Source organism: Nasonia vitripennis, chromosome 3 (assembly GCF_009193385.2).
Source record: "Nasonia vitripennis strain AsymCx chromosome 3, Nvit_psr_1.1, whole genome shotgun sequence".
Taxonomy (NCBI): domain Eukaryota; kingdom Metazoa; phylum Arthropoda; class Insecta; order Hymenoptera; family Pteromalidae; genus Nasonia; species Nasonia vitripennis.
Window position 1 is genome coordinate 1,363,309 of NC_045759.1, and position 25,575 is coordinate 1,388,883.

General features: G+C 44.7%; 3 protein-coding genes and 1 non-coding gene across 7 annotated transcripts; 2 read left to right on the plus strand and 2 right to left on the minus strand.

The window, feature by feature from the left end:
* Positions 1–346: 346 nt before the first annotated feature.
* Positions 347–21,732, plus strand: LOC100118543. 3 transcript variants are annotated; one of them, XM_008205636.3, is made up of 5 exons: positions 347–423; positions 20,534–20,660; positions 20,746–20,817; positions 20,901–21,038; positions 21,108–21,719. In XM_008205636.3, exons 1-5 carry the CDS (start codon positions 391–393, stop codon positions 21,311–21,313), a joined length of 576 nt encoding a protein of 191 aa, XP_008203858.1. In that variant the 5' UTR covers positions 347–390; the 3' UTR covers positions 21,314–21,719. The 3 variants fall into 3 exon arrangements, with proteins under 3 accessions (XP_008203858.1, XP_008203860.1, XP_016839512.1); XM_008205638.4 differs by lacking the exon at positions 347–423 and adding an exon at positions 14,225–14,889 and having other exon boundaries at positions 21,108–21,732; XM_016984023.3 differs by lacking the exon at positions 347–423 and adding an exon at positions 17,797–18,088 and having other exon boundaries at positions 21,108–21,732.
* LOC100121539 (zinc finger protein 143) lies at positions 8,221–11,964 on the minus strand. Of its 2 annotated transcripts, none has more exons than XM_031926477.1 (8): positions 11,760–11,964; positions 10,371–10,461; positions 10,131–10,302; positions 9,674–10,050; positions 9,333–9,602; positions 8,876–9,259; positions 8,696–8,803; positions 8,221–8,612 (listed from the first exon to the last, which is right to left on the minus strand). In XM_031926477.1, the coding sequence occupies exons 2-8, from the start codon at positions 10,446–10,448 to the stop codon at positions 8,511–8,513; spliced, it is 1,491 nt and encodes a 496-aa protein (XP_031782337.1). In that variant the 5' UTR covers positions 10,449–10,461; positions 11,760–11,964; the 3' UTR covers positions 8,221–8,510. The 2 variants fall into 2 exon arrangements, with proteins under 2 accessions (XP_031782337.1, XP_001605150.1); XM_001605100.6 differs by lacking the exon at positions 11,760–11,964 and adding an exon at positions 10,708–11,276.
* Positions 21,613–24,558, minus strand: LOC100118576. The gene is made up of 4 exons (XM_001605346.4): positions 24,451–24,558; positions 23,012–23,966; positions 22,571–22,744; positions 21,613–22,489 (listed from the first exon to the last, which is right to left on the minus strand). The coding sequence occupies exons 2-4, from the start codon at positions 23,082–23,084 to the stop codon at positions 22,284–22,286; spliced, it is 453 nt and encodes a 150-aa protein (XP_001605396.1). The 5' UTR covers positions 23,085–23,966; positions 24,451–24,558; the 3' UTR covers positions 21,613–22,283.
* On the plus strand, positions 24,240–24,346 carry LOC116416834. The gene has a single exon (XR_004227176.1). It is a non-coding gene; the product is annotated as a U6 spliceosomal RNA (small nuclear RNA).
* Positions 24,559–25,575: the final 1,017 nt, after the last annotated feature.

Sequence of the window (25,575 nt, forward strand, 5' to 3'; positions counted from 1 at the left end):
GAGGCGCGAGTAAGTATACCCGTATAGCGCTGAAAGCTTCTGCTGGCGCGCGCGTCGCCAGCAGCTCCTCCTTTTTTTCGCTCGCGCGCGGCTTTGGCGCTACTTACTTTTCGCGTGTTAGTGTGTGTGCTGCACAACGCGACACACGGACACGAGTACGCGGCGAGTGTGTTGTACTTATACGTGCGCGCCGGCGAATAAAATATAGGGTATATGCGCGATCCGCGACTCCGGTGCCGGCTTTTATCTACAGCTGCTCGCTCGGACGCGAGAGGAGGTGGTTGAGCGACTGCTCCGCTGTCGCTGCCCTTATCGAGCAGGTGGTACTAGTGTAGTTGGGATAGTGTGCCGGTTGATCTTGAGGAGGATGAGCTTCGAGGATGAATAGCCATGGTTAAAGTGTTGGCCGGAGCTTTCTGGAATGTGAGAGTTTTATTTTCTTGGGGTAGATTCGAGCGTCTAGAATTATAAGGATTTGTTACACGTACGCGAAGCATGATTATAATTTGAGATAAAAAATTTGTGGCGAACCGCAATTGGTTCCAAGATACCTACACTATGTAATGTGTGAATATGTAACTTTGCGCTCGATGATATATGTACAGTTTACGTAGAAGCGTTTATTATCTATATCGCTTCACGTGACTAATTTCAAATCAGACCGTGCAATCAGCGTAATCGATAACAATTGAGTCTGTGTTTCACGAGAGAAGACATTTTATAGCATTAGCTGTAATTCTCCTAAAACGTAAATTGGGTCAATGACTCAAGAGGAAGCGTTATTTTCCCGATTCCGCCACTCAACAGTCTATCGCGTTGTCGAATAAATTTGAATTCGAGCTTTAGAATGAATCGGAAAACCTTACACGCGCTATTCATCAATGGGATTCCTTAGTTTTTCTCCGGAGTGTGCAAAAGCTCAGAGAGTGGAATTGCGATTTTATCCGTGTTGACACTGACTTACTCCCGATTACAGAATTGAATGCAACTCAAATATTTGCTCGACAAACATAGACTGTCCAAACGATGTCTGAGCCATTGTCATCTTCGATTTTCATTACACATACAGTATAAAAATATAAAGCTTTATTGTGAGCATTTTTAATTCTATCAACATCTCTCGCAAGCTCGCAACGTTTGCACATCGTCGCAGCGCCTTTCTCAAAAACCCACGGATAATCGCGTATCGTCGCAAGCCCGGAACGATAAGAATCGTGGAATCACCATATCGCTACAAAAATATTTTCTCGCTCGTCAACACTATACGATCCTAACAACAGTTGCCCATAAATCATCCGCGAACCCGTAACATCCGCGTGAATCGTCTCTACGTCGTCCTTGAGCACATGATCTCGGTGATCGATTCGATACGCGCTTTCGCCGTATGGATGATCGCAAGAAGAACGCAAATTTCACACGCGTTCGCGTCGCCACGTGGTTTCAATTTGCGCTTACTCGACGCACTAATTGCCGAAGCTTCGTGTATGCTTATACGGCGTGGCACCTTGAACGGCTGAAAAGATAAAGAATACAGGATTATCGCGCAACGCTACACATTATATCTATTTTCCGCTTGTCTTTTAGTATGATTCGAAGAAGCAAATTCTTAGCAAACTTCCGCGAGAGCGCATCGAGTTTCTTTTCAGGCAAGAAACACCTATTTTACTTATACGGTACATTGAAAAGATCTTCAAAGTTGGATAACATCTGGCTGGATGATAATACGAAGCGTCAGAGACGTGATTATGACTGTAGCCACAACATTTTGGGCAAACAGACCTCAGTACGAATTAGCGAGAATTTTTCGGTGATTCATTAAGAAAATGCCTGGAATGCGAGGCGCCCACATTCCTTCGGCGATGTCTGCAATACTCGGTTTTACAGTTCGCTAAATTATCAATTTCGACGATAAGGCTGAGAGTAACGCGTCGAGAATGTCGTTTGCATAGTGACTCGAGCTCATGGGAAAATCGAGTGTTGATCGTCAACGAAATCCAGATTGATCTGAATACCAAAACACAGCAGAGCGTGATGCATATTAGGGAAAAACGAGTATCACGCGCGCGAGTGTCTTTATTATCCTAATGATTAATCAACCAATTGAAACTCGCTCCGATTTTTTGCGCCAAATGCGCGCATGCATTAATGCCTCGTAATCGAGTGATTCCCAAGTCTAGAGCGGATCGGTATTTTTGGTCTTAATATCCACGACGACGATTCGCGAATTTCAAAGGTGTTGACATTTGCATTTATATACTTTAAAAACAAACTCCATTTTCGAAAGTCCCATCGATACCGTCAGTCATCGATCCGACCGCATCGTCGTCATAGGAGAAAGAAGTGACTCGTGCCGTAATAACACCTAAGCACGTCGCGAGCGAATAAAAATACAATAAATACAAAGTGGTCGTGCAATATGAGGCAATGTGATCGTGAGCGTCACAATACACCGAGGCTACGCAGGAATTTCGATGATTCAGACAAAAGCGCGTCTGATGGGGAGAAAAATCCCGCCAAAAGTCCAGTGTTCCCCGAACCAGGAAGAGCCGAGGAAAACAGAAAGAGAGAGACACATCGGCGCACCTACGTCCGCTTTACTCGTCGACGGCACATTCTTGAGCGAGTCACGTGCGTGACGCGACCGTCGCGCACCGATATATATACATAAGCGCGTAAAATGCACTGATGCCGATCGATCGATCGGTTTAGGTGCGTAAGTGGGAGTCCTTCGGGGATTCGGGATGATGTGGATGGATTCGATGGTCTCAAGATGACTCTGAGGTCACCGGTATATCGGTATCCGACTGTTTTAAACGATGCTTTGTAAGGGTAAGATGCAACGATCACACGAAAAAATTAATTTCCATTATTTATAGGCTGATGCATAATTGATGAGCAGCCCGACAAGTATGCAAGCGCGAGACTCAACATTCAATGTAAACACAAGTAACATTTGTTGAAAAAGGTGAATATTTCTCGGTGTCATTATTGATCTATAACAGTTAAATATTTATTCACATTTTTTTTCATATAGCTTATTCGAAAACAGCGCGTCGGAAGGAACAATATTTTTTACTTGTGTGGTTCGAAATTTTGCACTTAAAAGCTGCGTTTAATACGCGGTTCTGCGGACGATTAATCAAACCTTCGGTTTTAATAAAACATGATCGAAATTGTCGAGGCGATTAGACGTCGATTAGAAGCGAAGTTAAGAGCCACGCGAAGTGTCGCAGTTTTTCGCTTGTAATTAGATGGAGTAAAAAATCAAACTTCGCGTTACTTTACGTCGATGCGATGAAAATTAATCCGATTTTCAAACTACTCAAACGTCGCATTTCAGATCGGGTATTTCAACAAAGAGCATTTAACGATTTCACGCGGTTTCAGGATGATTAATTTGACTACTTAACAATAAAGTTTAAGTTAGTCATATGACGCCACGATCAAATAAAAAATTCCGTGTAGAGCAAAGAAAGCGTTGACCTTAGCCGTCTCTTCGGTTTGCTCTTTTCGTTACGCACTTTCCTTCACGCGCCACTACCTACGCAATCAAGTTCTATCCTCATGGTACTCAAACATCTCTAAAATGTTCAACAAAAGTCAACTGCAGCAACCAGAATATTGCAAACTGCATTCTGCAATCGTTTCGCGCAAAAAAGCATCGACTCCGCGCAATCAATGAAGTAATCACAGCATATACAAGAAACCGATCTCGACACATTACCTAATGCCAATCAAAACAAAAGAAAAACGAATTCCTAGCATACGTACCTACCACTACTCCACAAATCCCTCTCCATCCGATTCGCGATACCGATTTTCCATCTCCAGCCATCGATGTCCAGCTACAGCTTTATTACGCGGCGTCGCGTGTAAAATCGGCAATAACTACCGTTGCCGATCTTCCTGTGCGCGTGTGACCCTCCGTAACGGTGTATTCCCTTTTTGCTCGATCGACGAAGCAGAAACTCTCCGGAGAGCAGCGATCGTTCACTATTATGCCTGCGCGAATCGCCTGAGTCACTGCACTATATACCGCGGCGATCGGCGCGAGAGCGGATCGATGATTTACGAGGAAAATACATAAGCGCGCGATGATGTGTGTGATGCTGAGGTGTTGCCGAGAGAAAAATGTATGATTGATTGGCACAGTGTGTCGCTGCGTTATTGTTTTAATTTATAGACGATGATCGAGCGATGCAGATGTTGGTTTAGGTGTATGGGACATGTAACTTATTTTCAAAGATCGTCTGTCGAAAGAACGATTGTTAATGTATCAGTGAAAATACTTCTGGCAATTTCCAGAAAATCGTATGTCATATACGATAACTTTGGACTGCTGCATCTCGTGTACTATTGATAATTATTGTTGATATGAGTATAAATGATGCAGCTGCTCTACATATTGCGCGCGTTTAGAGCATCCTACTTATCGCAATTTCTGTGCGGAAAATCAAAAGGTTTTACCGACGACGCGGAAACGGCTTCCACGACACTTATAAATCAATTCATCCGCCCGACTCGGAAATGTCCAGTGTAATGGATGCAAAACGCTGTGCAAGCATGCGAAGCAGAGAGCTGGAGACGAAAAAAGGAGTTGAACTCACCGGGTATGCGGGTGTATACCTATAGCATACATAACGACGCGTCGGTGGCCCCATTAGATTCATTTACACTAATTTACCTAGTTGTTTGTCAAGCAGACCACGAGACGACTGAGAAATAAACGTGCGTAAGTCCCCTTTCGTATACGTAGTTGGGCTTCGCACAAGGAAATCCGATCCTTGGGTGATATACTCACTTGCTGCGCGATTTATATATTTGTATTGTTATCCTCCAGTGGTTTATCAAGGTGTGTGTCTTTGTTTACTCGATAAATCATTAGAAGCTTACAGTCTAATATAACCCGAGGATTATAGACAATTTCTAATTCAACCAATCGCGATCAATATATCGCAGGCAAAGGGATAACATATATTCCTGACCCAAATAAGTTAACTTTTGTACATTGCTTATTTACTCTAGAAATCAGTCGAGCCAAACAACACACAATTGTGTATGCTCGATTACACCTGCTCGCGCATCTTCCATATTTGAATCGTCCCAGCGGAAAAAAGCAAACAGAAGACGTTGAACCGATAAAACAGCTCAGGGAGTCGCATAACTGGGATGGCGGAGCGCAAAAGACCTCGCAGCGAGTCTAGCTCGAGCGATAAGATGCACTCGTATACGTATCGGGAAATCAAGGAGCATTCGCGGGTATCAGACGCTGTGGGCTTATCTTCTGCCCCGCGTTGGAGACGAAGATAAGCGCGACTGCTCGGATTATAACTTGGTTTGGAGTAAGAAGAGATCAGCTGGTGAATGTATAGCTATAGACGGATAAAAAATTGCTCGGTGGAAATATATCACATTTTCTCCGTGTAACTACGCACAGAATTGCGTTTTACAAAGTTACAAAATATTTGCGCGAATCGTCGTTCGCGAGATGAAGATTGTTTTCGATGGAGTTAGAGCTTTTACGGATAAGGGGGCATCGTAACGAGGAAAACCAACAAAATAGATACTCGAGCGCGATTTAATCAGAAGGTGTCAAGTGGCTAGACCGTAGAATACTCGCCAGGCTGAAGTGTTGCCAGCAACAGGTGTTTGCGACACTTCAACTTCTGCGTGAAACGTCCAGAAAATCAAAAGACCTTCTCCTCGGACCACCAACGAAGCTCCTCAGACCTTATCACAGATTGGCACCGGATTTGCGGCCCATCGTCGTACGTACAACGCAACGTGCAAATGCGACAGCGTGACGTAACCCTGTGCTATCGCTGCAACCGATATCGATCGCCGATCGTCGATCAAAACATCGTTCTAATTTCTCATTTCGAGACACCCGATAAACGACGGGGCAGCCCGACTGAATCAGCTGTTTTTTCCGAAAAACACTCTTCGCTGATTATCTGCGTTTGACAGCGATCACCTTTTGTTGTAATTATTGTGGGCAATATAATGTTGTTGATCGTCGCGTTCTATCAGTTTTTATAAGAGTCATATATTACACGCCTTTTATGCTAGTCGTTTGAAATGTAACGAGATAATCGAATCGTGCGATCGTCGGCGAAATCGTCGACAGTCAAAATCGAACGTACAAAGTATACGGCTTTTTTCAAGCTCCCCAGCATCCGACCTCGGTTTACTCTAAAAAAAAAAAAGGCCAAGTCCACGGACGAACACACATCGCGAAGGTCTATTTTATCTGGCAACTCTCTTCTGCACACATATTACAAGCAGATCTCGAGCCCGGATAACTACGCGCTCGGCGAGCCGTCCGACTCGATAAAAATCTCGATGTCTCTCTCTCTATATACGCAATTTAATTTTCCTCACCAATTTCCTCGAATGGAGCAAGGACGAGAGGCTCTAGGATCGATGAAAGCCTCGCGGTCCTATCATCGGTACGCTGATGGCTTTCCCGCTGAAATTATCCTTCGGGCTGTGAGGAGATGCTGATGCAGTGGCTCCGAGGGATGACGATCGAGGCTCGAGGCCTCTCGACGAGCCGAAGCACATTGTGGCTCGCGTATGTGCGCGCTTTAAGCTGGAAAATTGTGTTAAGGGTTATACTGACATGCGGCATGTCAGGCCTTTCATTATTATTTCATTGTCATCGAGTGCACTACGGGATCAATTCGAGTTTTTTAAAAATTCGATGATCCTCGTTAATTACCTGCACCAACGACGTGCAATTATGTATAGGATAAGTTTTATCGGAAATCTCGTCCACTCCGCCGTCTCGTACAAGTTATTCTCTTATCGTCTGCAATATCGCTTTCCGATATACATGTACAAAGAAAATCAATCAATAACCCAATCCGCCAAATACCGCTCCGAACTAGAAACCCCTCGGGAAAGCAGTAGCCTCTTCAGAAACTTCGCGCAGAACAGCTTATAGTCGAGTACACGCGTACGAAAATGCAATCTCGATCTCCATCGGATGCTGCGCCGAGCTCGACTACCGAATAACCCTCGCGGTAGGAGAAGAGTATCTCTTCCGCGTGGATCGGAAGGGGATGGTGGGAGTCGAGAAGGCCAAGACCCTGACTCCGGTCTTTGGCGCCGATGACTCCGTTGCGCGTGAACGTGACGTGCGCTCGCGCTAATTTTGCTATGTATACGTATTTCATGTTTTCACGCGTATAATGAAGAAACCGCGAAGGCGCGTAAACCATTTTCTGGTGCTGAGAGTCTGCTAATGTTTAAATTTCACGCGCACCTATGCTGCGGTTTATTGTACCGATCCGAGTTAAGAGGCGCGACTTTTTCATTGTTCGGTTTTTTCCAACCGCGATCCGGTAGTATTATATACGGTCGACGTTAATTGTTTGCAGATTTTTTTCAGACCTTTTAAACCGCTAAATTTCTATCCCGGAGAACAATGCATCGCGATACGTCAGCATAAGTGTCAGGAATTTTTTTCAAAGACAATAGTCGATCCGAATCATATTTTAAAAATGATCTTGACAGTACTCGTTATCAAATTCACCAATAACATGTTTTTTAGGAAATTTTCGAACCGAAGTATTTCCCAGTACTGCCGAAAATTCCTCGCGAAATACCACCTGCTGAAACAATTTCGATGCCCTCTGTACACATCAATCCAAAACCGCACACATATGCACGATTACGAAACCCCAGCGACTTCGAGGTAAATTCAAACGTTCGACCGATAAGAGAATAAAGAAACGGAAACCTCGTCGATACGGGAGAAAAAAATAGACCCACCGCGAGCGGGATGTGCAAATTGAAGAAAACAGATACACGTCGCGCAAATATGTACTCTCCGCCCAGCTGATCCAAATCGGAGTATATGTATATGTTAGACACGTGACGGCCACGGCTTTGACAAACACGATCGATTCGCTCATCTATACACGTACACAGCTAGTTTTCGGCACCGATGTGCACGTACACATACGACGAGGAAACGCGCGCCTGCCCAATTACAATGCTAATCGATTAGGCACGGACCAGAGAGAGAGAGAGAGAGAGAGAGCAGCTGTGCAAATTCGCCGATCGGAAAAAGAGTCGAGTGGAAATTCCTCGACTCTTCGAGAAATTTCACCTACGTGGTAGACTCAAAGGCGCCTGTACATGAACTCTCGATTCGAACTCAATATTCTATACACTATTGAGGATATTCGACTGAATAATTAGCATACGACACGATTTCAATTACCTAAGAGTCATGATTAATATATTTCAAAATATATTCAATTTAAAATACAAAAATTTATCGCATATCGAAGACTTAAGAATTGACATATGGTTAGAATTTAAATATTTATACTAATCAATGTATATCAACTAATATAAATAAAATATTTAAATCTTCAATACTTTCATTTGGCTATGCAAGAAAACTTGTAAAAAAGGTTATAGAATTAAAAGATTCTATAATCATTTTCTTGTTGTCCAAGCTCGACTTGAGATTCGTTAATTGGCTAGGTTAACATCCATTAATTCCATCTGAATGCAACATCTTCATATTTAATATTAAATTCTTCTAATGCTATATCAATAGGAATATCTTCAGGCTCCTCGGTAAGACTTTCCATGGCCTGAAATGGGAACAAAAGTCATGAAAAGGCTCTGTTTTTTCGACACAAAGATCTCCCTCAGAGAAAATATGGAAAATACAAACCTGTAGTGTAACTAATTGACTTGGATCTTCGACAAGCAATATTTGGGTCTCATCTTCTGGAACGCAATCTGTGACCTCGACTTGACCAGTTTCGACGTAAGTGAGTTCCTGAAACAAGTCAAACTCGTGAGTAAATGTCTCAATATTTAGTGCGATTCGTTTTGCAATCTGTAGACCTACATTTGCTTGATCAATCATATCTACTGAATTTTCTAATAGGACATCCAACACTTCATCGTGATCGTCGTTGTCATTCTCATTGTCCGTATCAATTATAGAATGGGCCGTTTTCTTGTGCATCAGAAGTGTGCTTTGTTGACGATACTGTCTGTGGCAAACTTCGCATTCAAAAGGCTTCTCCTGCGTATGCACTATATGATGCTTATAAAGACTAGAGTACTCCGTAAATCGACGACCGCAATTGTTTATCGAGCAAACATACGGCTTTTCACCAGAATGAATACGTATATGGTTTTTGTAATTTGTTGAGCTAGCAAAGGCCTTGCCACATTTCGGCTGTGGGCATTTAAAAGGCCGTTCCCCTGTATGTGTCCTTATATGTACCTATTGCGAAAAAAAATGTTGGTTTAACAATTTGGCAAGTTATACACAATAATCGTCAGCAATGAACGTTTACCTTTCTAATATTACTTGTAGTAAATGATCTACCACAGCCTTCGAAGGGACAAACAAAAGGTCTTTCACCTGTATGAGTCCTAACATGCTTCAAAAGATCACCTGACGTCTTAAAACTTTTATCACATTCTTCTGTTGTGCATTTATATGGCTTTTCTCCAGTATGAGTACGCAAATGAGCTTTTAGACTATAACCAGTAGAAAAACTCTTTTTGCACTTGGGGTGTGTGCACAAGTATGGCCGTTGACCAGTGTGGGTACGCTCATGAACCTGATGATCATTAAAACAGAGTTAATACACATTCATGCATCCCAATCTCAATTGTTTATGACTACAGTTACCTTTAAATGACGAACAGTACTGTATACTTTGGTGCAATCTTCTCTAGGACACTCGTGCTTACTTTTAGGCTGCTCTTCTTCATTTTGATTATTGGTAGAAAATATTGTATCTAACTTTGGCGTTTCTTCCGAGACTTCCCACAAGTCTTGGGATTCTTCAATTTGATTAGTTACTACATATAACACACCATCTATGACCTGCAATTGTGGGTATGTAATCTCTCCGTCGCTCGATTCGCCAGTGCTATTCTTTGGACATTCGGATCCCAGTGAATCCAATTGAAGCTGTATGACTTGTCCATTGGTAAGCTCTGACGCGTCTCGTAAAAATATTGCACCATTTTCCAGCCTCAGGGCAGGCTCCTCCGTCTCTAATTCTGAAGAATAAACCAGAGACGAGTTAGTATGCATTTTCTTTTTCTCGCCTCTCTTTAGTATAAAAGCAAAGCATAATCACCATTGGGACTGGGGTTTTCAGCAACAAAGGCCTGAGTTCCATCTGGCAACGTTACGGCAGTCAGTGTATTAAGTAGTTCATCGTTAAGTACCAGTTGCTGCACCTGCGTATTATCTAAGTTATTATCATTTACCAATACTGACAGTCCACCTAAAATATCCTCCTGATATTCCTGAAATGGAAAACGCTCATTAGCGACCACAGGCTATAATTCAACAATGCGTACTCAACACTAGGTACCTCTAAGTCTTGTAGGAGTGTATACTCTTCGTGCATGTAAGTATTTTTATCCAATGGTTGTGCATTTTCTGCTGACATAATTCTTATCAGTCTGCGAACAACAAGAGAAAATTATTAGACGTGATTTCGATGCATTCGAATCAACGGCGCACAAGTACTCAAAACAAAAGAGAGCCGACGGCTCGAGAAAAGAGCAACTGATGTTGACAGCAGCGAGCCGAAAAACCGGAGGCTCCAAATTAGCGAGATACCGCTAGTCAAAGGACCACATCCACACGTGACACTCTACCAGGCACACACGCATCCAAAAACCGGGAAAAAAAGCAGAGCGACAAACCTTTACAACAATAAACAGATCGCTGAACGACAGAGTAAGTGTATTACGGTATCCTATACGGAGGTTAGAATTCGAGATACATCCCACATCAGGGTGAGAGTTGCGACGGCTGACTTTTTGATTACAAGTAGGTATACAATTAGCGAAACACCATAGAAAAGCATGGGACACTGCGGGGGTCCGGCACCTCACGAATTACGTAAAAAAGCGAGCGTTGCCATAGCCTCGCGGCGAGAGCTGATCCGCAGCGGTTTCCTCGAATCTCGCAGAGCTGTCCTCGCCATTTCTCGCACGGCGGCGGCTGCTGCAGCTCATCATCGCATCACACGCCCAAAACGCTGGCGGCGGCGTAAGATCTTCCTCAGCGGAGTAATCGTGGCGAGACCGACATCTGCCGGAAAATCGAATCCATCGCCGCGCGGTCGTTATGCAACGAAAAAACCAACGCGACGACGGTGTTCTTTTTTTTTTCAAATCAAGGTAGCTATGTAATGCGGATACAAGGTAAGAGTGAGGGAGAGCGAAAAAACCGACGGTTTTCCGGGAGAGTCTGGCGGCGAACTGACGGCGCCCCTACGGCGCGACATCGAGCGGTGTGCCAGTCGAAGCTCAGCAGCGGCGGCGGCGGCGGCGGCTGCTGTAACGTTTTTCCGGGCTGGGGGTGGGATTAGCAGCCGCCCTACCGGCCCGGCCGCCTCAGGCTATAATGATAATAGTAATGATGCAGTTTAAAGGGAAATCTCTCTCCCTTTTCCGTATCCCTGCACCGGCATTATTTTCTTTCTGCGTAGTAATATAATTCGATTGCTCGCTTTTCCGCGTATTAATTCCGTTACGTGTATGCAATGCAATTCCCGAGAGGGAGAGATAATGAATAGGGCGCTTTTAATTTTGAAAAAGCGGAACAATGCGAAACTTGGCAAATCCTGGAAAGAGGATTACGCAGCTACACTGCAGCGCTTTCGGAACTCGGACGGACTAATGAACGAATACGCACTTTCCTGCGATTTAATGAATGAGTAAGCGTTCTACTCTGTTTACTCCGTACTTACTGTGTATAATCAGGAGTAAAACGAGGCGAGACTTCAGCTAGAGCAGCTTCTCCTCGAATATTCCTTCCGATCCCGAGCGAGGCTCCGCCGGCACAACAGCTGAGAGCGACGATCGAACTTTTCTCTCCGAACGCACTGCGACTATTGATGATACCTTTTCCGCCAGACTCTCGGTAAATCGACGATTCGGAGAGAGGAACCGGTCTCCTCCCCTACGCACTACTGCTGGAGCATTGTGACGATACGGTGGGGAGCTTAGCCCCCGCGTGTGTGCCTATGGCTAATGCCGGGCGTCGAGAGAACCACCCCTTTTTAGACGGAGAAAAACAAGCGTCCCTCATTTTCCGGGGCTCGAGTGCGCGCTTGTGGAGCAAACTTTCACCGACTGATGCAGATAGATACACACACACACACACGGATGATCGAATTTGAAACCGGAGAGATGTGTGCGCTGCGGAGGCAAAAAATATAAAATATGTTTCGAATTGTTGCGAGCAAATAGAGGATGCCGTTGGGGGGGGGAAATTGGGATTAATTTGCTTTCGGGGTATGCAACAATTTTTTTGTTTCTGTTTTCGCTTTTCCGGAAATTCGCAGATTGTTAATTAACTTTGGATTCGTCTGTTATTTACTGTGGGCTTTTCGCTTGTTTATTTTGATAGAGTGCAGCTGTATGAATCTATAACTGGTATCTCCATAAAAATTCAAACTGCGTATACAGGGCGACTTTTCACGCGAGACCTTGCCGTCGAGGTTAACGCTCCTAAAAATAATACCAATTCATTCTCGATCAGCTTTTCCATCCCGCGCTCGATACGAGATGATTCCCGACACGGCTGTTAGACAGCTGCCGAATATATACAGAAGCGGTGCATAAACTACGGCTGTACACCGAGACAGCTGTGCAGCCGCACATAGCACACTCGGCTGATTCCGCTCGATCACGCGAGGGCCCTTTGCAGAGCATCCTTATGTGCTGTAACAAATAAATCTTTCACGTTTTTGGATTTTCTCGCGCGTTGTACTGCAGCCCACTTCGATTTTCCAGAAATAAAGCCGCTTTTTTACCTGCAGCGTGACATATCTGAAATATTATGTGTGCCCGACTTCTTTTATTTATCATAACGCGATCCGCCTATGCCGAAGAGCTGAGGTAATTTTGCACAGAGTATATATATATATATATATATAAGTGAAGGGTAATCAGCTCACTCAAACATCATCATCATCATCAGCTCCGTATCATTACTCCGCAATTCGAGTAATTATCGACGAATAAATAAAACATTTAAAAATAAACCGTCATAAATCTCGCGCTCTTAAAATTAACACATCTCTGCATCACCGATTCGCGTCAGTCTTGATTTTTTTTCGAAAGTCGTTAACCTTCGCCCGCATCTCACGTCTTGTAAGTTCCGGTTTCGTGTATACAGGTATACTTACACTCGTATACGGGAGACGAGTGAATGTAAAATTGATCGGTTGTTTTGATCGCAAAAATAATCAGGACCTGCTCGATAAATTTTCGGCGCTTCTCAATGGTGCAACGCTCGCGGCATTGAAAAAAAGTTGTTTGGGCGCACCACTGATTGCGAGGAAGGTCGCAGTGACAAAAATCAGGCCGAAAACAGCGGATATTTATAACGGAAGTATTACTCAAGCCGATTAAAAGTTGTGTATCGACGAGAGGGGACCTTCGATCTCTACCGAATGAAAAAAGGTCGTGCGAATCTTTATGATATTCCTATCGTTAATTTTGGATTTCCTTATATACATTATCGAGTCTGGAATTTGGTGACATTTGAAATGAAAAGCTGCAGGTTTTTCGGTGTATATAGAAAAAAGTGACCTACTATTTAAAATTTTATACCGTCTTATATCTCGTGCGATGAGGCATAGGTGTGTTTGCCTTCAATTAAATCTCGTTCTTTCCGCATTTTTTCGAGCACAGCGTGCATTCTTGGAACCTACGCGAATTCGGCTGGCATTGACCTGAACGTCAATCGACGTATTAATCATTCTAGATCTAAAATCGATACGAAAGTTGCCATACGACGATGCATACCTTGGACAATCGGCTATAACTATCAAATATCCGTTTACCCGCGAATCAGAACAGAAAGTGCAAACTCCTCCTTATCCTTGATTCGCATTTTAAACTCTTTTATTTTCGAAGGACACGGAAACGCTGTGCCAATTCACACAAAGAAAGTAGTAGCCCCTGTAGCACCGCGGATTTGCGAAGGTCGAGTTTATCCGGTCTCGATCATTTTTATTAGAAACATAATATACCCACGCCCAACGGCCCAAGGGCCAATGTCTTCCCTTGTATAAATCGTCGCCTTTCATTTCACAACGACGCGGTTTCCTCCTACATACGACGTGTATCGTCATAACAAAAGAACAACCATTACTACATTCGAGAACAGAGAGCGAGAGAGATCCCCCGCAGTCCGAATGACACACTCATCAGCACTACTTCATTAATCATAACCGCCCGAATTTCGCTAATCCAGTCGAGAGCATAGCTTCTATTATCCCCCCTCTCTCTCTCTCTCTCTCTCTCTCTCTCTCCCGAAATTCCATCCATCATTTCCAGACCAAGGAACTCGACCAAATATACCACTTCTCTCGTATCTCGCGTGTATGCATAGACCAACTACCAAAGCGCGACACGCGCGTAATGAGAGTAAAAAACGAAAGTGAGACGCAAGCGGGTAGTCCTCCTCTCTTGCAGCGCAGAAAAGGAAGGACCTTCGAGGGCGCGCAAAAGCGAGCAGTAGCGCGTGGTGGCAAAAGGGAAAGACGTGCGAGCGCCGCCGCCGCCGCGATCATCGCGACGTTCACCTAACAAGTTCCAAGTGCTTCAGTTCCTGCCCGAACTTCACGCGATCTTCTCGTATACAGTGCTGTAGAGCTCGACGTACATACCGAGTGCTGCTTCTACGGGCGAGATTTTTTTTTTTAATTTGAATTTTTTTTTCTCCTCTCTCCTGGTGCTCCAAGGAGTAATGCGGATAGCGAGAGAGATACTCGCGTGATCCGCCGGAGAAGCTGCTAAGGGCCGTCGCATATTTTGTTCTGCTCGAGGTTATACTGCGGCACAGAGCTCGTTACGAAGATGTTGACGGTGAGTGTGTGTGTGTGTTATATCGTTATTTCACTCTATATACTTAATTCCCGACTTTTCCAACTCGCTTACATAAAACGAGCCATTTTAACATCGCACTCTCAGCGCATTATGCGCGGAAAGCTCTTCTCGAAATCTAGCCCGCGCGCGCGGTGCAACTATTAAATAAGACATGTATAGCGCAGTTTCGCAAGCCTGCAACTTTGAATTTAGAGCCGGGCGCGCTCGTTTATGCAGAATTTTTCGAGAGCACTCTCAACTATTTCGCAACGAATCCGAGGCGAAATCGAACACGTGTAGGAACGAATAAAGAACGGCGAGACAATCGGCTTTTTATTTAATTAGTGCCGATCGATTGCTTCGATACTCGGCAGCGTATAACGAGTGTGGATTGAGCGCGCGAGTTTCGCTCTTTTATCGAATTAAGCCTTGACAATGGCTTTGAAACGATTAATCCGGTGTCTTTGGCGAATCGGAATACCGAGAAGTCGTCTCGCGAAAAATTCGTCCTTTCTGTCGTCGCGCCTCCGATGCCTATACCCTATATATCGTCGTTGCGCAAACACGGATATGCAAAACCGATGTCGCGCACTGTTTTTTGTTTCTAAACAAATAAATACACCGGCGACACGCGCAATACTCGAAACCCAATACGCGTTGCACAAACGGCTGAGTTCGAGCCTTCGATTTTAAAAAGTCCGCGACCGCAACGACACACAATCTGTACAAACGTCGGGAAAACGATCATCATGCAAAATAGAGTAAATCGCCGCTCAGTACTGGCACATTAGCACAAAACGTCTCCGCTGCACACATCTGCTCTCTATGTACACTTTCACCGCGCACACGAGTGATTGATCGCGGGCTGCGCACCGATGTGCGGCACGTGTGCTCTGTATTATTTCGCGCATAATGTGCATACGCGTCTGGGAATCGATCTTATCGGGTCGTTTTCGAATCGTTGCTATAGACAGTCGCATCAGGGAGAGTTGCGAGCTTTGAATTTCCCGGGTCGACGATATAATGTTGTTTGCTGTACGTCGCTTTTTATTAACGACGCGCGCGAGTCTCTATAGCAGATCTTAAGCGCGATTCCGAGCAATATTTCATTGTTGGTAAACAGTCTGTGCTCGGCATATAAAAGTAAAAGTAGAGCTATAACCGTCTGGAAGCGCCTTTTCGACTACCAAAGTTCTTACACGAGTCGTCAATCTATCGATCCGTGTATATGAAGTATATTATCTCTCGTTACGGGGCATAAATTCTCCGTATACGATACAAGAAATCAAATAAATTACAGCAGAAAAACTAATTCGCCATAAGTGAATTCTCGCATGTGAACCACATAAATCATCCAAACTACTGCTGGTCCGCTAATTTTTCTTCTTCCTCGAAAAAGTCGTAAATGCGATAAATGAACTCTCGAATCGCCTTCTTCACTAGTCGCAGTTAACGAGTAGTCCGTAAGGAGCAATTAACCGCGCTGCAGCTCCATTTTTTTCCTCCTAGTTTGCGTGCCGCAGCCGTCATTATCATGTAATAAAGCTGTAATCCACGTCGAGCTTTTTATCGTCATCGACTATAAACGCGCAAATATGAAAAAAAATCAACCCTCTGCCATATACTATAGGGAGAGTAGAAAAAAGGAAAAAATCCCCACAGAAAACATCGACAGTCGGCGCGCGCACGCAGTTATCTAGATCAAGTACACTCGAGAGAGAGAGAGAGCGTATAGTATAGCACAAAGACGCGCGCGACAGTCGCAAAAAAGGCCCGAAGACAACAATGCGATCGCCGTCGACGTAGACAGGGACAAAAGCGCGAGTGGTGCTCTCGACGAATCGGGTCGAAAAATGCAGGGGGAGAAGATACGAGGTGTGTAGGTATACGCTATATACACGCGTGATAAATGATCGTCTACTCTGTAAGGATTAGCCAACCGCGAGATGTACACGCGAGTGTATGACGCACAGGATCGAGTGGGGGCGACCTTTGAACCGGGCAATTTTTTTCTCGGTTACGCGGAGTAATGCGGCTTTGATTGTCTCGCGACGTCGAGTCAGGGAGATGATCAGGTTTAGTTTGCGTATAGTTTTGCGCGCGCGATTTCACTTTTTTGTAATGCCCTCGCGCTTATACCTATATATTGTATGACGCATGATTGCGCCGTTATGAAAGTGAGAGAGAGAGAGAGAGAGAGAGAGAGACATAAAAATTTCTTATTTCGTCGTTGAGAAACAGCGCATTATCGCACACGCTCTTCTTACACATATTTCAGTTTTCGGCTCTGCTCTCGCGACTCGTCGAATTTATTAGCTCATTAGCATAATACACAACCTGCCATTTGGCATTTTCGTCGTATAAAAAATGTGTAACAGCCGCTTGGACGCCGTAAAACTGAAACATTCAGCCCATTGTATTCCCAGACTAATTTGCACGTAAGCATATTGTGCTAGACACGCCGAAACTGTTTATAAATCATACAACACGCGTCGCTCGTATAACAGCACTACGGACGTATGGAGAGCGTCGTAAAGCCTCGTTTAACTGCGTCGAGAGAAACCGCGAGTTCGAGAGGTATAAACGGGCTTATGAAGCCCGAGCGTTTATTCGCTACTCGATCCGCGCTTCTTTTTTCCTCTTCATCCGCGCACGCTTACTTAGCGCGCGTAGATCAGCAGATCCTTATACATCGGCTGGACAGCTTTTCTCGGGACGAGTATTGGAGCTCGATGAGTCCTTGTACCGTCGACAATCTCGGAGATTTACGACGTGATGTGAAATTGAGTAGCCGACGTCGATGACGGTGTTATTGTCAACTGTTACACTGTGAGAGCAATAACTCTAATTTTATTGAATTTTTATTCGGCGTGGAATCGAATTAATCAAAGTCTCATTCATCCATCGACTGCAGTCGCTCGTGCATTTTCGCAAACTCAGGCTTGATTAAGAAAACTCCTTGGCACTCGCGTTCGAATTTCCACATTCAAATGTATTATGCCGATAGCTCGGTGAGATATATCAATTTACTCGCGACTCTACGAAGTAGCTCTTCTCGCGCGATTTTATCGGCAAAGTGATGGATAATACGTATTTTACGTACAAGGCAGATAAAACATATTTCATCGATTCGGCCGTTACATTATTGAATCGTTACAGATCGAGTCGGACGAGCCATTATTTTATTTGCTGCGCGGGAGTGAGTATATCACGTTTACTTTTTGCCAGAGTTTATTAATTTAGCGTATACACGTATAGTGCATAGTGTAACAGCGAGCGCAGTAGGATTTCGCTATGCATTTTCTTAATTTCTCCAAGACTTACTTTGAAGCTATTAGATGTAATTTTTCTAAATAAAAAATCGGGCCGTCCGGTTAAAATTATTGCCGAATGTAGACCTTTTCCAAGAAGCAGCAGGAGATTACTTTAAATCTCGCACAATTAGATTATAGAGTTTTCGAAACGTTTTGAAACTCGGGGGGAAAACAGACGTTAGAAGTAGTCAAGTGGCTCAGGCACTAAGTAGTTTCCTATCTATATTGTAGACTCACGAAGTATACAGCTCCGAAGCTACGTTACATCTGCTCACTCGAGAATTCTCCGAGAAAAGAGACGATGCAAATCCTCGAACGCTCTGCGCAAATATTTAGCAACAATATCACACTTTTTCGACAAAACTATCTAACGCTTATACGAAATAGCATCTGCAGATTCGCCACATTCTTGCAACATATTCTCCCGACTTTATCTAATTTTACGTAATTTGAGCCTCGAAGTTATACTGCGCCATACACTGTGCGCGGCAAGTGTACTTGTTATAATCGGCAATTCCAGTCGACTGCGACATTATAATGTCGGTCGTGCGCATATACGGTGCATCGAGAGGTTCGGCTTTTACGCGAGCCGCCGTGTATAATGCAGCGCTTCGATGGATAATATAATGTGGCAATTGTCGATTCGGGATAATAGGAGGTCGAGTTATTGCGGAAATCGGTATTTTGCGACTTTTAATTACGCGTTGTTATGAAGGTATATTTATAGGTTTATACTCTCGAGGAAATTTAATGAGGGATTTGCTTGTCAGCTCCTCGCGAGACACCCTGTAATTCCCGCAGGCGCGCGCTTTACGGCTTCGTCATTAACGTGTCGGAGACTTTGATTACAGCCTTTGATACATCGCTCTTTAATAAAGCCATCTCTCTGCGGTGATCGAAAAATGAGAAAACTGTCGCGTATACACGTTATAAGCAAACGGTGTCCCTCTCACAGCCGCTTATATACGTTTACAGTTGCCCAATAACCGGCGCAGCGCGAATTTATAACTGCCACTGGCTAGAGAGAGAGAAAGAGAGAGAGAGAGAGCCGCAGCTGATCTGCATGTATATACACGCGCTTCTCGCGCAAGATATTGCCGCAACCGAGCCTCGTGGCTAACCGGGCCTTTTTTACCTGTCCGCGATCCGCGGCGAAAGAGAGCGAAAAGCGCGTGTTGTGCACTTGAGCCCCGAAGGCGCGAGTCACGGGATCGATAGCTACCGAGGAGTAAGTATAACACACTCGGAGCGCTGAGTGTTGAACTTGCCGACACTTCTGGCCTGATTATGGCTATAGGTTGTCGAGATGAAAGAGGAGGTTCGAGCGATTCCTTGAATTTTCATTTCTAATCCAAGAAGATTAAGCAACTGCGTTTTATTTATATAGTCCCCGGCCAATCAGTGCACCGCCGTGAACTCTTGATTGCATTCCTCGCCAATTATTTCAGCAGTATACCGCGAAAAGCGCTCGCTGCACATAATCGCCAACAATTACTCAATACACCAGGCATCGGCTTTAGCCCGAACCGATTGTCCAGCGCACGGGCTGTATATCCATCCAGGTTCTCGCGACCAACTATAGGCTGCGCCTATAAAGTCCGCGAAAAAAAATCATGCGCCGCATTAGGTCAAAGCTATGCCCAAGTAATAGGCCTCGCACGCGAGCTGTGTATAGCATCTCTCGAGCCAAAAAAGCAAAATCGCATTAATAGCTGCTCCTTACCGCGCGCATAATAAATTCCCCGGCTGGAAAATATCTCTCGGATTACTTAACCCTGCAGAGCGAGGAGCGACTACTGCGTGCGCGTTATAAGATCCTCCGCGGAGAGAGAGAGAGAGAGAGAGAGAGAACGAGAGCAGCAGCAGCAGTGGAGAATTAAAGCGTTGGCCATTATGCGCGGAGCCGCTTCGTTATGCAGATCGTCCGAGCTGCTGCACGTGATGCTGATCTCTCTTTCTCTCATCTAGCTCCGATGCGCTCCGACCATATATAACGGTATATATACATCGCTCTGGTATTGGCTTAGCGGTTGCTCTATTTCGCCGCGAGCGCGAGTTTCCCAGGCAAAAGGAAATTTTTAATGCGCTCACCCTTTCTCTCTCTCTCAATGGCGATATGTGCGAGAGAGTGAGCTTTAAATAGCCCTCCGGACGTTTTTTTTTTCTGACTCACTTCGCTGCTCCCGTAACCTTGTCGACGAGTTTTCGCGAAAATAATCAATTGAGACGGTGTTCGAGAGACACTTCTAGGATAGCTGCGGCAAAACAAGCAGCCTCAATGGACTGTACTCGCGCAACTCGTTGATTAATTTGCCAATGAAACGTTGCAGCTGACGCTGTTGGGGCTGCTGATATCGGCCGCGGCAATCGGGACGGCGGATGCCTCGCCACTCGCCCGCATCCACGTGAAATTCGTTCAGCCCCCCCACGTCCAGGAGTACGGCCTCAAGACCGAAGGTACAGTGGCGAAACATTAATTAGCGTAAAAGTACACGCGCTTTTCTCCATCTATATGCAACAGCGTTCGGCTCTTCTTTTTCAGGGGCACGCGTGATCTCGCAGCAGTCGTACCTGTCCATCGGCAGGAGGCACTCGCCGCCCAACCTGAGAACGGGTTAACGCGACTTTTATTCAAATATAGCACATTTTCCTCGACGAATATCCCCGTTTAATTCCGTCAATACGCGTGTTGTACAGGTAGCCCAGTGATGGGCGGATACTACTATCCCCGGCCTCGGACGATTCCGCGGGCTTTCGCTCCTGTCGAGCAGAATGACATCAACGTCAGCAACCGGGAGTACAGTCATCAAACGCCGGATTTCTCCAACGGATTGGGTAATTGCATTCGGATTGATCATTCCGAAATTTCCAAATTTATACTAAAAATTTTCTACTTTGCCACAGACTACCCCGACCCGCTGCTGCTGACGGGCGAGGCGGCACTGAGGGCAGTGCGCTACATCTACGGACGGGGCGAGCTCTTCTTCAGCGACATACCTCACACGCGCGCGATTTTGCGAAACCAGCAGGAGAGACGGGAAAACGGACTCAACGGCAACATACTCAGAAGCATCAGACCCAACTCGCCTTTTTACGACCACAGAGATTAGGTCATCCTTAAACACGCATATCATGGTTTTGTCCTCGTATAGGCTGATGAGGGACGATTTCCTCATGCGAATTCTCGTCGAGTTTGCGCTGCTGATGACTGATGACTGCAACCTCTCGGTGGTTGAAGCGCGATGTCTGATGATTATTCGTGCCGGATTCAACGTAGTGCCTGTAGACTAATTTTTTTAATAAACATTTTATACACTTTATTACAGATGGCCGTTTGGATGAGAATTATTATGTAGATTTAGAAAGGAACTAATTGTAGTGTATAAGTGAACTCTTTGTACATAACGTCTTTGTTTTAACTCGTGGTTTTTATTATACCTATAGTTCGAATTACTCATGTACACCAATTAGCTGTAATGTAATAAAAACTCAAGTGAGCTTGTGTAAACATTTTCGTGTAAAAAAATAACGACGTAGTATAGATTAAAATGTTCACTACCATACGCATTACTTGCTAATAATTAAAAATTCCTAATACAAATTTCACTGCTACATGTAGATATTTATGTAATAAAAGTACGAAATTTTGCATGCTAGTCACATTGCATAATATTTACATTGACGCAATTAACAAAGTGTAGTAGTTCGTAGTTCACGTTTGATCAAAGCAGTAGTAAAAAAGACAATAAAGGTAACTTCAATAATAGCTAACAATACAGGTTTGTATGAATTCAAATAAAAATACAACTCGAGTAAGTATGAAAACTCATCAAGCCGGAATGAATTATCAAGATTACGAAAGGCGCATCATTAAACCAGCCTCCATTAGGCCGTGGAGCATCGTTGACACAATTCGTAAGATTAATTCATTTAAATTGCACGTAGAATTTCATACGCGAACTAGTTCTCGATATGAATTATTTACGGAGCATCTCCGAAAAAAAAAAGAAAACAACAGTTACAGGTCCACTCGAACGAAATTTCAATTGAAGCAATAATTTTCCACCGTAAAATAAGTATTCAGTGCAGCCACCTCGCGAGCGCAGCTACAACCGCAGCCAGATAGAGAGTCGGGAGCATCGCACTTCTCGTCGCCGAGTTACAAAGATCTCCGTTGCAGAAGCACATGTAGATGATCTTGTTGTTGTATTTGGTAAAGGCGCATCGCTCCTCGTTGTCGTCTACTCCGCGCTGTAGGCACAACCGCTCCGTTGCTACGCCGTACTCTGTAAATTGAATTTTATGTCGTTATTTTTTTTTTCTCTCTTTTTATAAGCTTGCGAGGTTCGCGGTAGGATTGAGCTTACCATTGTTAAGGTTTTGACTTTCTATGATTTTCGAGCACCAGCCCGAGGCACATGGCACGATCTCGACTCCCTTGAGCTTGGATGCTTGTGTCGCGTTCAAATCCCGGGGAAAGGGATCCTTGCAGGTGCCTAGGTCGCCTCTTGACCTGCAGACGTAGCAGTTTTTTAAGATACCTGAAAAAGTTGTGCTTGCATTAAGTATAGATGAAGAGTCACGCGCATTCCGATTTCGCCTTTCTAAAAGCAATTCGTACACAGCCTTCCAGTACTTTCGTGGCTGCCTAATGAGGCTGTCATTATTGATATAGGTAGTCAAAATAACTTTCCTTACAAACAATGCATATCTACAACAATTCTGAGTAACCGACTAATCGACTAATCCTTTGTCACTCCAAAACTTTCTACAGATCGTGTATTACACTGCGCACTTGTAAAACTCACCTTCGGTACCGCGCGGCCTATCCAGCAGAAGCGCGAGCGCCATTACGGCGAACAGTCCGCACACTCTCCTCATGGCTCCTTGTGTAAAACTCGCGACAAACAACTTTTCCAGAAAACACCAAACAACAACAGATCCTCAGAATCGTATAAACATACTGAGGCTCACAGCCATTTTGAAACGCGTCACTGAGAGTTCGTCTGCCCGGTGGACTTGAGTCAGGAGAATCCGGACACGTTGCTCTCCACTCGGCGCTGTCTCTCTCACCTTTCACTTCGAGGCGAGTCAGTCGAGCCTCTTTTCTTTGGAGGCCGAGTCGCGCGCGAGCGACTATGTGCCCCTACCGATCCTACGCTGCAATGATATATATCCCCGGTGGGTATGCGCGCACAGGTATGCGACGTGTGGATGGTTGATTTTGCAATGGGCCGATGCGGGAAAATGCGGATGCGCGAGTTGCTTGAAAATTGTATCGTTGTTGTTGATCGATTGAAATAATTATGCGCTCGGAAAGGACTTTCTACTGGGAGGTCTTTTTTTGTATATGTCGTATAGACGCTCGGTGTTGCGCAAAGTCGGAGTTGTTGCGATTGTTTAATAATGACGTTGATAGAAATCGTTGCTAAACACCCAATCATATCATTTGTTTCAAAAGAAATGCGCGGCTAATGGATTGCCAAGTCATTTTCTATGTTACTTGACGAGTGCGCTCTTATGTTGACGAAATTTCATTCATTTTTCTAATTCTTTACTATTCATCGACATTCGATAATACAAAATCGATCTTATCTCAAAGTCAATGCGTCACGTTCAACAGCTCCTTTTCCTCCATTAACTGATCGTAAGTCTGAATCCTGAACTTTCTGCGATTCTTGCAAGCCCTGACAACTCCGTAGCAATAACACGCCAGCGTGAACAAAAAGATGAATCCCAAGTATCCCAAGTGCCGCAGAAGAGCTGCAAACAGACAAACATGCGCAGTAATTAAACTCTCTATGACTCACGCTCCAAAAACTCGTCGTTGTATTCGAATCGCGCGCCGATCCTCTAGTCAGCGCGTTTCACGATAGAGGTCGCGCGCCTGCACGAGTAGAGTAACGGGCATGCGCGTAGAGACTGGCGCGTAGTTCGCAGGGCCGCCTACAGGTGGCTACCTCTTTGCGAGCAAACTCGCAAGTGCAGAAAAATGACTGCGATTGGTATATAAGAAGCGTTAAGAGTCCGATGGTCGTACTTGCTTCGGCAGTACATATACTAAAATTGGAACGATACAGAGAAGATTAGCATGGCCCCTGCGCAAGGATGACACGCAAAATCGTGAAGCGTTCCACATTTTTTGGAATTTTCAATTATGAACTATCATCGATATTATGTTCAAACGTTCGTAAAATTAATGTTTTTTTTTTAATTATTGCATTGTAAAATTGAACGACTAACGAACCTTCGATTCCGACCCTAGTCTGCAAAGCCACGGTAATTTTCGCTTGCAGCATGCGCGTATCGTCGACGGAGCACGAGTAATTTCCCTGCTCGTGCTTGGAAACGTCTGGAAAGTCATTAAAATTGAAAAAAAAAACAACAAATTTTGACGCATAGGTAAGCTCGTGCGTACAAAGCCGCGATTAATTGCCTTTTAGGTAGAGAGTGAAGTACGGATCGACAAAGACCCGTGGCTCCGGGTCCTTTTTGCGAAAAGAAGTGCCTTTGCCCTTTGGCAAAACCGATGACTCCTTTCTCCACACGACGTCCGACAGTGTCGTTGCTCTGGTTCAAAAAGAATTTCGCTCGTCGTTAATTGTCGCATTCAAAGGGACGTAGAGACAAAAAACGTCAACTCTCGAGGAGCATCGTAATTAAACGCGTTGCAATTATAAAGTCGGCCTCTATTTATAGTAGCAGCGCGCACGAAATTACGTACTCTGGACATGGCAGGGCGAGGTCGGCACCCTCGGCTATTAGGTAGCGCTTTTTGTACTTAAACTTGTGCTTTTTCGCCTTTTTCTCCTTTTTGCAGTGCTTGCACTTTTCCCTGAGCACGAATTCCGACAAGTGTCTCGTTGCGTTGCTCAAGCTCGGGAACCATTCGCGCAGAATTCTTGACCTATAACACGACGAACGTTTACGCTTGTTTGAGCTGTCGAGGGACGAGAGAGGCGACTCTGCTTTAACGAGGGGCATAAATATTTACTAATTTATATAAACGACTCGCCTGCACGGGAGTAGCGGCGAGTTTTGGAAGAACTGCAGGATCTCCGAGTCGTCCGGCGCGTTTTCCGTCATCTGATTACGCATTATACTTATTGGAAATTACCGATTCGCTGGAAACGGGTTTTACCTCGTTAAAGTGACTTTTTATTCTGCAAAAAGCTCGGCGCGACCTGACTCCTCGCTTTTTCACGCATTCCTCGCAAGGACCCCAAGGTCCCCACTCGGAAACAAGTTCAAGAGTAACGCCTTCCTCTCTGATGGCGAGCAATTCTTCGTCGCTTGAATTCTGGTGTTAAACGAGCGTTCTATTTTCATTTCGAGTGCCGTTTTATGCTGCGAGTTTCTTGAAACATACTTA